The sequence below is a fragment of the Gracilinanus agilis genome, chromosome 2, assembly GCF_016433145.1.
Source record: "Gracilinanus agilis isolate LMUSP501 chromosome 2, AgileGrace, whole genome shotgun sequence".
NCBI classification, from domain to species: domain Eukaryota; kingdom Metazoa; phylum Chordata; class Mammalia; order Didelphimorphia; family Didelphidae; genus Gracilinanus; species Gracilinanus agilis.
In genome coordinates, this window is record NC_058131.1 from 235309199 (window position 1) to 235322028 (window position 12830).

Consider the following 12830-nt stretch of genomic DNA (forward strand, 5'->3'; position numbering starts at 1 on the left):
AGATTAAATCATGTAGGTAGAAAGCATTAAAGGCACAATTTAGCCCAAGTCCTTTGATTCCAGATTCAGCATTCTTTCCTCTTGAATTGTTCCCTAATCAATGAGCACATAGTTTCTTTCCCATTATTTATTTTTTGTAGATTGTGTTTTAAAAAATATTTTGGTAGGGGGCAGCTGAGTGGCTCAGTGGATTGAGAGTTAGGCCTAGAGCTGGGAGGTCCTGAGTTCAAATCTGGCCTCAGACACTTCCTAGCTATGTGACCCTGGACAAGTCACTTAACCTCCATTGCCTAGTCCTTACCACTCTTCTGCCTTGGAGTCAATACACTTAAGAGTATTGACTCTTAAGATGGTAGGTAAGGGTTTCTAATATATATATATATATATATATATATATATATATATGTATATATATATATGTATGTATGTATGTATGTATAAATTGATCTTTTCTTCCTATGTTACCTCAGGATAGAAACCGAGTAGTAGAATTATTGGGTTAAAGGGTATGAATATTTTGGTAACTTTCATTGTATAATTCAGAATTGCTTAAGAAGAGACTAATTCAGGGTTTGATTAACAGTGAATTAATACCCATTTTTCCATATAATCACACAAAAAATGAACTTTTTCATCTTTGTCAATTTGATGGGTAGAGGATGATATCTCAGTTGTTTAAATTTGTATTTCTCTGATTATTAGCTCAAATTTTTTAAATTCTTAGTTATCAGTTCAATTATTTAAATTTTTTTTATTTTTTTATTTTTTTTAAACCCTTGTACTTCAGTGTATTGTCTCATAGGTGGAAGATTGGTAAGGGTGGGCAATGGGGGTCAAGTGACTTGCCCAGGGTCACACAGCTGGGAAGTGGCTGAGGCCGGGTTTGAACCTAGGACCTCCTGTCTCAAGGCCTGACTCTCACTCCACTGAGCTACCCAGCTGCCCCAATTATTTAAATTTTATTTGAACTTTGTTATTGAATACTGCTAGTTCATAATTAGAATTTTGAACATTCAAGCATTATTTATAGTTTATGCTTCTTTTGTCAAAATTTGCCTATTTTTGTCCTTTGACCACACTTTCCAGAGTTGTATCAATTCCTTATAGATTTTGGATTTTAGAATTTAAAAAAAGAAGTTTAATGCAGACTTTTTCCTTTTATGTCTCTCTTGTTATTCTGATCACAGTGCTTTTGTTTATGAAAAACTATGAATATTTTGGAACAGATTAGAAACCTAAATATATGCTTTTACCTTTTTTATAGGTTCGAAATGAGTTTTACAAGGACACACAGGGTGTCATCCTAGTTTATGATGTTAGCCAGAAGGACTCTTTTGAGGCTCTTGATGGCTGGCTGGCAGAAATGAAGCAAGAGCTTGGACCTCATGGAAGCATGGAAAATATTATATTTACAGTCTGTGCCAATAAGGTAATTACATTGAAACTGAACATATCAAAAGATTTGATAAACAAGTGTACAGAAAATAACTTTTATCAGTATTATATTATTCCAGACATTTGGTAACATTTTAAGTGATTTGCCAGTGTTCTGAAGAGGAAAGTATGATGGTAACAAGTGATACTCTTTTTTTTTTTTTAAATACTTTTTATTTTTTAGAAAAGTGATCATGGTTGCATGATTCATGTTCTTACTTTCCCTTTCACCACCACCCCCCTCGACTTCCCCCCATAGCTGATATGCACTTCCCCTGGTTTTAACATGTGTCATCAATCAAGACTTATTTCCATATTGTTGATAGTTGCATTGATGTGGTAGTTTCAAGTCTACATCCCCAATCATGTCCACCTCAACCCATGTGTTCAAGCAGTTGTTTTTCTTCTGTGTTTCCTCTCCTGTAGTTCTTCCTCTGAATGTGGGTAACATTCTTTTCCATAAATCCCTCAGAATTTTTATGGATCATTGCATTGCTGCTGGTAGAAGCCATTACATTCTATATTACCACAGTGCATTGGTCTCTGTGTACAATGTTCTTCTGGCTCTGCTCCTTTCACTCTGCCTCAATTCCTGGAGGTCTTTCCAGTTCACATGGAATTCCTCCAGTTTATTATTCCTTTTAGTGCAAAAATATTCCATCACCAGCATATACCACAGTTTGTTTAGCCATTCCCCAATTGAAGGACATACCCTCCTTTTCCAGTTTTTTTGCAACCACAAAAAGCACAGCTATAAATATTTTCATACAAGTCTGTTTATCTATGATCTCTTTGGGGTACAAACCCAACAGTGGTATGGCTGGATCAAAGGGCAGGCAATCTTCTATAGCCCTTTGAGCGTAGCTCCAAATTGCCAGACAGAATGGTTGGATCAGTTCACAACTCCACCAGCAATGCATTAATGTCCCAATTTGGCCACATCTCCTCCAGCATTCATTACTCTCCCCTTCTATCATTTTAGCCAATCTGCTAAGTATGAGGTGATACCTCAGCATTGTTTTAATTTGCATTTCTCTAATTACTAGAGATTTAGAGCACTTTCTCATGTGCTTATTGATAGTTTTGATTTCTTTATGTGAAAATTGCCTATTCATGTCCCTTGCCCATTTATTGACTGGGGAATGGCTTGATTTTTAATACAATTGGTTTAACTCCTTGTATATTTGAGTAATTAGACCCCTGTTAGAGTTTTTTGTTATAAAGATTTTTTTCCCCAGTTTGTTGTTTCCCTTCTGATTTTGGCTACATTGTTTTTGTTTGTACAAAAGCTTTTTAATTTAGTATAATCAATCATCCCATTCACATTCAGAGTTATAATTATCAGTTGTATATTCCCCAACATTTTGGTATCCTCTCTTAGTTCTATTCCTTCTTCTTAGGCTATTTCCTTTTAAACCAGTGATTTGTTTTAAACCAGTAACCCTTGTCCCCTCCCTTGATTTGCTACCCTTTCTACCCCCTCCCTTGTTATTCCCCTATTTTTATTTTTAAGGCCTAATGAATTCCCTCTCCCTTCTCCTCCCCTCCCTTTTTTGACCTCCCCACTCCTCTGCTCCCCTTGGTTTATCCCTTCTGACTTTCTCAGTAGGGTTAGGTAGAGTTCTATATCTCAATGGATATAGCTACTTCCCTCTCAGGGTTAATTCCACTGAGAGTAAGGTTTAAATATTACCTCTTAATGCTCTCTTCCTCTCCTTCTTATAATAGTATTCATCCCTTCCCCTTCCCATGCCCTCTTTGTGTGGTATAGAATATCCTATTTTTCTTATTCATTCAAGTTTCTCTTGGTGTCCTCTACTATTCAACCCCTTCTTTCCCACCCACCCCCTTATCATCTTAGACCATTTAGTACTCCAGCCTCTCCCTGTGAATAATTCTTCTAATTTCTATAATAGTGGATACTATAATAGTGAATGGAGTTCACTACAGAGAATTACACGTAACATTTTTTCCATATAGGAATACAAATAATTAGATCTTATTGAAGCCCTTAAAGATGCAAATTTAAATATAAGTTTTCTTTCTTTCCCCTCTGTTTCTTATTTACCTTTTCATGTTTCTCTTGATTTTTGTGTTTGGATATCGAACTTTCCATTTAGTCCTGGTCTTTTCTGTGCAAATACTTGGAAATCTTCTATCTTGTTGAATGGCCAAACTTTCCCCTGGAAGTATATAGTCAGTTTTGATGGGTAGATGATCCTTGGTTGTAGACCCAGTTCTCTTGCCTTTCTGAATATCATATTCCAAGCCTTGTGGTCTTGTAGTGTGGAGGCTGCCAGGTCCTGTGTGATCCTGATTGGTGCTCCCTGATATCTGAATTGTCTCTTTCGGACTTCTTGTAAATTTTTTTCTTTTACTTGGAAGCTCTTGAATTTGGCTATTATATTCCTGGGGGTTGTCTTTTCAGAGTTTAGTGTAAAGGGTGATCTATGGATCCTTTCAATGTCTATATTGCCCTCTTGTTATAGAACTTCATGGCAATTTTGCTGAATAATTTCCTTTAGTATGGAGTCCAAATTTCTATTAATTTCTGCTTTTTCAGGAAGATCAATAATTCTCAAATTGTCTCTTCTAGACCTGTTTTCTTGATCTGTCAATTTCTCAGTGAGATATTTCATGTTTCCTTCTATTTTATCAGTCTTTTGACTTTGCTTTATTTGTTCTTGTTGTCTTGAGAGATCATTGGCTTCTACTTGCCAAATTCTTGTCTTTAGAGACAGGTTTTCTGCCAAATTCTTTTGATTTTCCTTTTCTATTTGGTCTATCCTGTTTTCCAGCTGTTGGATTTTGGTCTCCAATTTGCTTATCAGTTCTTTTGATTTGGGGGCATCTTTTTCTAATTGCCCAATTCTAGCCTTTAGAGACTGGTTTTCAGCTATAATCTTTTGGTTTTCCTTTTGAATCTGGTCTGTTTGGTTCTTCAAGGCTTCCAGCTGGTCATTTCTGGTCTTCAGTTTGCTTATCAATTCATTTGATTTCTGAGCCTCACTTTCTAATTGCGAAATTCTGCCTTTTAAACTGTTATTTTCTTGCCAGTTCTCTACCATCTTTCTCATCATCTCAGATTTGAACTCTTCAATAGCTTGTGACCAGTTTTCATTTTTTGGGGAAGGTTTAGATATGATTACTTGTTTGTCCTCCTCTGTTTGTTCTGTTGTCTGGATTTTTTCTGTGTAAAAGTTGTCAAGTGTTAAAGATTTCTTCTTGATCTTTCTCTTCTGAGGTTCTTATCTCTGGTTTGCCATTGTTAGCCCTGCGCCCTCTCAGCTTTATCCTCACGCCCAGGGTCTGTCTGCGCTCTTTGGGCTCCTGAGGTCTCAGGTCTAGTTGTTCTCAGGGTCAAACTTCCTGGTGGTCCCCTTGCTTGTTTCTCTGCCCGAAGCTCCTTTAACAGTCTCAGGGCGCTACTTCCATAGTCATGCACCCACCCACGGTCAGTGCCTGCGTTCAGGATCCATGTCTGCAGCTGTGACTGAGCCTGTGCTCAGGGTCTGTGTTCAGAGTCCGCGTGTTCTTTAGCCTCTTGGGGTCTTAAGTCTTGTTGCTCTCAGGAGCAGGCCCTAGAGCTGCCAATAACTTAATGGGTGCCCCAAGCTCGCTCTTAACTCTTGTGCGCTGGCTTTGGCATTGTAGGTGGTGTGGGGCGAGTAGGGGGGTTGCTCAGCTCATGTTTTAGTAGAGCTATTTCACCCGCTTATAGCATGGAAATGCCCCGATTCCACGTACCTTCAATGCTGCACCCTGTTGTGAGGTCCCTTTGTTCCTCTGGAATTGTTTTTATGTCTTCTTGAGGAGTCCTATATGTGTGGGTTAGGAGAGGTTAAACAGCTGCTTTTTACTCTGCTGCCATCTTAACCCAGAAGCCTAAATATCAACAGCGATACTCTTAAGCAAGAAAAGGAATGTCTTGACGATCAAGTGCACATACTATCTAAAAAAAATTGGAGGTCAGATGTTAATTCTTATAAGCAGGCTCTTACAAACCTCAGGGGTTGGCATATCATGTTGAATATTAATCATCCTCTGTGCCATTAGAAGCCTCAGAATCTCAGAGTTGAAGAGAGCCTCATAGACCATCAATAGATGAGCTAGAATATGAATTTGAGCATTTCCTCTGAACTAAAGACTGCTGAAACAACAGTCTGAGGGAAATATGTGAACTCCTAGATCTTCTGTGATAAAAGTGTCAGACCTGTGCCCTCAGTGCAGCATCTCCCTTCCCTCCCCCATACTTTTCCAGAGGAGCTGGAACCATATTAAAATACAATAAAATGTTATGTTAATTTGTGACTTTCAATACAGTTTCCATTTCAGTTTAATATCACTAAAGAATTGGAGAGAGTTTTAAAACAGACCCTCAGTATAGCTGCTATTGGGAAACTTTACCAGGAGTATTGTGACTACCATTACAGCCTTGATTATTACACCTAAGGCTTTGCTTTCAAAGTACCTTTAAGGGAAAGACTACTTTGGAGATCATCTCAATAGAGTATTGCATTTGCACTGTGGGTTCCATTTCATAGCTATTTGTGACTGTTCCTTACTGAACCATATTGATTTGGAGTTTTACAAGAAATGTGGAAGAGAAGAAAAATAGAGAAAGGAGGATTTTTTTGAAGTTATATATTCTTTTATTTTTTGTCTAATTTCTAGAGAGAATGTTGTAATGAATAGAGTTATGGACTTGGAATCAGTGAGGCCTATATTCAAATCCTGCCTCCTGTCATGCCTAACTCTGTAACCCCAAGCATGTTAATGCCTAATTAATTAATGTGAATTAATTTTGATTCTCAGTTTTCTCAACTCTAATTGAGGATAAAAGTACCCACAGTTCCTACCTGCCTCAGAGGGTTGTTGTAAGGCTCAAATATGTTTGCAAAGAGGCTTGTAAATCGTAAAGTTCTATATTGTCATTTTTTTTTGTTTGACCATCATACTTCAAGTTGCCTGCCAGTTTTAGCATTCCTGGATGGAGTGAATAAATCTAGGTCGTCTCTTAACACAGATTTTTTTTAGTCTATCTAATACAAAGCCTCTCCTTTTCATTAAATTTATCTCTTTGAAACTTTTAGTCTTTGAGATTAGATGTCCAAGACCTAATATGTGTGACTAGTAACTTACCCATAAAACCTTTCTATGCCTATTCCTGACCTACTAAAAACCAAGTCCAGTGCATAGACATAGGCAGCTGATAGTTTTAAATAGGATTTACATGAGTTATGGTAGAAACAGTAGCTTTACCTCACTTCCCTTGCTCTCTTGTGAATTAGGTTGTTTTTTTCCTAAAAGATACTGAAACGGTACTGAGCCTATTTCCCCAAGGACATCAGGGAAAAAAGGAAAATATTATTCTAAGACATTTAGTAGCTCTCTTTTGTGGTGGCAAAGAACTGGAAATTGAGGGGATAACCATTGATTGGGGAGTGGCTGAACAAATTGTGGTATGTGATTTTGATGGAATACAATTGCACTATAAGAAACAATGAGCAGGTTAATTTTTTAAAAACTTGGAAAGACCTACATGAAATAATGAAGTGTGAAATGAGTAGAATCACGGGAACATTATATATAGCTGTAGAATTAGTATTTGAAGAATAACTTGTGAATGTCTACCTCCAGAGAATGAACTGAAAATAGAAACATGAGACACAATCTATATATACATATCTTTTTGTCAGTTAATACCTTCTAAAATGTAGAGAGGAGAGGGAGGGATTGAGATTTCTGAGAACAAATAATTAAATAATAATTAAGTTTTTTGAAGAAGCTTTTGGGGACAGCTGGATGTCTCAGTGGGTTGAGAGCCAGGCCTAGAGATTTGAAGGCCTAGGTTCAAATCTAGTCTTAGACACCACCTAGCTGCGTGACCCTGGGCCAGTCACTTAACTCTATTGCCTAACCTTTACTGCTCTTTTGCCTTGGAACCAATACACACTATTGATTCTAAGGTGAAAGGTAAGGATTTAAAAATATATATACATGTATATGTATATATACATATATATAATTTTAGAGAATAGACATTAGTTGACACTGCAAGTAGAGAGAATGAACAGAACTCAGAGAACTCCCCACTCTAATTCTCTATGGCATAGAATTGTTAAACTGTAGAATTACAAAGATAAATAAAAATTTACCAAACATTGAGAGAAAAAAAAATCTGACCAATTATTTCTAAAAAGAAACAAAGGAAAAAGCACAATTGGACTAGTTTTAAAATGTAACATAACATGACTGCTAATAAGATATGCAATGCTGTTTGCAAACAAAAGAATATATTTCAAAGACAAAACTTTGGAGAATTTATTAACAAATCCACAAATAAAAAGATCCCCATAAGCAAGAGAGGGAGAATTACAATCAGAATGATAAGTTCCTAAAAATAATATGTTTTAAAGCCTCTTGTAATAACATATGATAAGACTTCAATATGAATAATATGAATAACAATAGTAGTAACTACTGATAATCATCATAATTTAATGTTTGCCAAATATTTTAAATACATTATTTCATGTACATTTGGAAATAAAATATACATACTTCTAATTCTAATAGACATAATCAAATTGGTGTTTGAGTAAAAATGCATTATGCTTAATACAAAAGGGTTTAAAACATAAAAATATGTCTATATTTATTAATAAAAAGATACTTAGTTACATGACCAACAAGATGGACAAAAACATTTTTTTTGGTTAGTCTATTGCTTTTCTCTTTTAACAGGGAATTATGTGTCACTTTACTTTAAAATTACTTTAAATATTAATAATGAAAATCACTAATTCCTAACATGCTCACTGTAATGTTGTTTGCAAACAAAAGACCAAATAATACTGGCTTAAGGGGCCTACTCATACATTTCTCAGCTACTGCTATACTCTCTACCAGGACACCTTGGCTCTTACCCCACTATTCTGTGGCTATAGTAGTAGACCTTAATTTTCCCATCTTACAGAAGAAAGGAAGATATAGGAACATAGGACCATACTCAGCCTGGGACATTCGTTCATCCAGAGAACTAAAGATTAGAGGCAACTCATGTAGGGTACCAACATATAGAGCTGCTTGAAGCTTGAAGGAAAGATTGAAATCCAGCTGAAGCCATTCCTTTCCCCCTAGAAGTTATTTGGGACAGTGACAGAAACTAATGAAAAATGAATTCCTCCTCAGAGGAGGCCGAAATAACTTTGAGATCTAGCCCCAGGAACTTCATTATCAAAGAGGAAGGAGCCAGAAAGTGAATGATAGAGGAATATAAGGAAAAAAGAGTAAAACTTACAAAGATCTTAGGAGAAATAAGAATTATTAAAAATCAATACACAAGCAGATAAATCATCAGGGTTGATACAAAAACCAGAAGGCAAGTTGAAAAGACTGCAAATGTTTCTCAATAAATATTGCAAGACAAAGGAAATTAAACCAATACCTTATGGAACTCAAAAAGTATGAATTCCCAAGAGAGCATGGTAATGTAATGGTTGTTAATAGTCCAAGAGGAAAATCAGGATCCGGAGATAATTTTAAAAGGAACAAAGGGCAGATTTTTTGGTCTATGCAGCAGAAATAATTAGCAGAATAGAATTTGTGGTGTTTAATCTCCCCCAAATAATGAAAAGAACCAAACAGGTTGGAAATACAAATATGCTGAAGTGAAGGACGATCTAGCAAAGAAGCAAAAAAGCAGTAATGTTAAATGTTAAATGAATGAATGATATCTATACAGTCAAAATGAAAGAGTATGCAGAGATAACTTAAAAGGTCATAAAGCCTCCTAGGAGAACATGACAAAAAAATGTGAACACTCTGTAATAAAGAAATTGCCCAGATCTTCTGAATACAAAAAGCAAAGCACCAATCAAAAGTATTCAAATAAAAAAAAAAATCTCTTTCTCAAATTTCCAAGATATATAGTTGATACATTTAACAATTTCAATGACAAATGTTATAGGTAACCAAAAGAAAGACATTCAAATAAAAAGGAAAAGAAATTCAAATAATAAAAGACCCACCGAAAACTACAGAAGGGCATGGAACAACATATTCCAAAAGGCAAAGGAGCTCCCAGAATGACATATTTTGTAAAGCAGAGCCAAATTATGAACCAAAAATAAATAAAATTCAGTAACAGAGAGTTTGAAGTATTCTTGTCCTTTACCCCCCAAAAATGCCAATCATGAGTAGACAATTCAATTTGCCAACATTCCAAACTGCAGAAGCAGAATAAAGGTAATAAATAGTTATCAAGTAAAGCACATGTAATGAAGTCAATTGCCCCAGATGGGGCAATTCTTTAAAAAGAAAAAAAATGAGAGAGAACATTTTTATCATAAGATTAAAAAAATTAAAATGGGAATAATTAAGAGATCTCTTTCTAAAAGACTATTTTAAAGGAATAAAAATGAAAGCAGAACTTTAAGAAATAGAAGTGGTAGTGAACAAACAAACCTAAAGGACTAGGGATTCCTCTTATTCTCTTTACGGATGAATGAATATATTTTATGGAACTCAGCTACAGTACCGGAAGGGGCGTAAAGGGAGGTGAAGTACTCTAATCATGTCCTTGGTAAATAATGAAGGGGAAATAATTCCTAAATTATTTAGGAATTAAGAGGTGAGAGAAATCTCAGTTCATTAGTGAGAAAGGAATTCCTCTGAAGAACAATCCCATGGATGGAGAGATATAGTCAGTAAAAAGAGAGAGGGACTTTACAATGAGGCTAATCTGCAGGGATTTGGTGCTCAAGGAGATTGCTTCCTTTTAGAGAATATTGTGCTTTTCTGGACAATATCCTGCCTCAGGAAAAGGGAGATCAGAGCTACTAGTGAACTCTACCAGAATATTTATGAAACAAATATAATCCAATTGCCAGATCCTGGGAGAGAAAACTTTTACACAAGAAAGCCACAAATGTTAATAAATTTTGGTTCAAAAAAATTTAAATAAAACCCTGTCAGACTACAACAATTCTGATAAAGAAATCTTTCACTGTGACCAAATTGGATTTATACCACAATGCAAGAATAGTTTAAAATGATTAAAAAACAAAAAATATACCAGCATATGATTATGCAAAGTCCAATATTTAAGCTTTTTTTTTAAGCTACAAAGTAGATATGGAGGACATTAAAAAATTATATATCACCAAAAGTACTTGTGAAAAAACAAAAACAAGAATCATATTGAAACAGGATATGCTGGAAACTTTCCCAGTAAATACAGGTGTAAATCAAGGATGGCCCATGTCCCTGTAATTATTTGATACTAGCTCTAGAAATGCTAGTAATAACACTAGGACATGAAAAGGGATAGCTAGATAGTGCAGTGGATTGTACTGGGCCCAGAGTCAGGAAAACCTAAGTTTAAATCCAGCCTCAATAACTAGCTGTGTGATTCTGGCCAAGGCACTTAATAACCCTGGTGGCCTCAGTTCTTCATTTGTAAAATGAGCTGGAGAAGGAAATTGCAAATGACTTCAGTATCTTTGCCAAGAAAACCACAAATGGGTTATGAAGAGTTGGATATAACCGAAATAACTTAATAACAACACTAACAACAAAGAAAAGGAAATTAAAGGGAATAAAAGTTAAGAGAAGACAGATCTTTTCCTCTTTTCTTTTTTTTTTTTTAAACCCTTGTACTTCGGTGTATTGTCTCATAGGTGGAAGATTGGTAAGGGTGGGCAGTGGGGGTCAAGTGACCTGCCCAGGGTCACACAGCTGGGAAGTGGCTGAGGCCAGGTTTGAACCTAGGACCTCCTGTCTCTAGGCCTGACTCTCACTCCACTGAGCTACCCAGCTGCCCCATCTTTTCCTCTTTTCTTATGGCATGATGGTTTATTAGAAAAATAAGAGGCAAGAGGGAAACTGAGAAAATTCATATCTTCAGCAAAATTGCAGACTATTAAATAATACCATACAAATCAACAGCATTTATATACAGTGGTGTGGTCCTAAAAGTATATTAAAGTTATAACTGCACCAAGACTTTTAAAAATGATCTTTTGTAATAACAACAAAATCTAAGTGGCAATAATAGAAAGAGAAATCCAATTTTATAATAACTACAAAATGGATAAAAAACAGGAATCTTTCTACTAAAACATTTCCAATATTTGTATAGATTCAATTACAAAATTGTGCTCAAAGAAACAAAGAACATCATCAATTTCTGGAGGAATATTCATTTTTCAATGGCTGGGCTCAGTCAATAAAATAAAAATGACAATGCTACCAAAGTTAACTTCAGGGTTAACAATACCAATCAGACTACCAAAGGAATACTTTATAGAGCTAGATAAAAACATAATATTCATTTGGAGAAACAATATGTTTTGTTTATTAAATGAAATAATTTAAAAAGGGGCAATGAAATTATGGTAGAAATTTCAGACCTCAAGCTGTATTATCAAGCAGCAGTCATCATAGTCATTCGATATTGGGTAAAAGGTAGAAAGAACACTCTTAAGGAAAAATCAGAAATATAAAACTCAATGACACGATTCAGTAAAACTGAAAATGAATTAGAATCCCTTCTATAGGCACAGTGCCCCTGTGATCTGGAAAATCCATATAAAACTTTTTGGCCCTCCCTTCATATTAGAGAAGTCCGAATTTTTTCTTTTTCTTTTTTTTTATTAAGCATTTACTGTATATATTTATGGCACTAAAAGATAAAAATGTTTCAGTTCCACAAATAATGTTTTTTGAGTTTCTTAACTTTTTCTGTGTCATCTGTTGGCCTTTGCATGTTGTCTGTGGTTTCTACAAAACTACCCCCCACATTCTCATTTAATTCTTATTCCAATCTGTGATATAATATAACCACAGTGGGGAAAGTCATAATGTGGTAGGGATACCTGGTCTTAAGAAGATCCTATTTCATAACTACTAGGAAAACTGGAAAGAAACCTGTTAGAAATTAGATTTAGACAAGCATCTTACACTGCATTCCACAATAAATATTAAAGATCATGCCATTAAAAAAAAAAAAAAGAAGAAAAGTGGATCATATTACCTTTCCCTGTGTAGAAAATGTTTTCTTAACCTTACAAGGAAGAGAGGCAATGACAAAAGATAGTTTTTGTTGTTACATGAAATTTAAAAACTTCTGCACAAACAAAACAAATACACTTAGAATAATACCAGAGGCAGTAGAATGGGGAAAAACTTTTCCTTTTCAAATTTCTCAAATAAGGGTTTGTTATACTAGAGATAAACAATAGAAATATAGACAACTAAGAGAGATTCTCTAATAGATAAGTAACCAAAGGTCTTAAATAAACAGTTCTACTGAAGAACTATAAACTATTAAGGACCATATGAAATGTTAATATAAAATTTGGGAGTCTGGCTGGAGATTTTTAATATTTTAT

The 12830-nt window shown here is 35.2% G+C and overlaps 1 protein-coding gene across 1 annotated transcript in view; it reads left to right on the forward strand.

Annotated features, from left to right (window-relative positions):
- The window catches only part of DNAJC27 (DnaJ heat shock protein family (Hsp40) member C27), a 62547-nt gene that overhangs the window by 30141 nt on the left and 19576 nt on the right, over positions 1-12830 (forward strand). The window contains exon 4 of the mRNA XM_044663766.1: positions 1265-1429. Coding sequence (XP_044519701.1) covers positions 1265-1429 — 165 coding nt within the window. The remainder of the gene's footprint in view (positions 1-1264; positions 1430-12830) is intronic.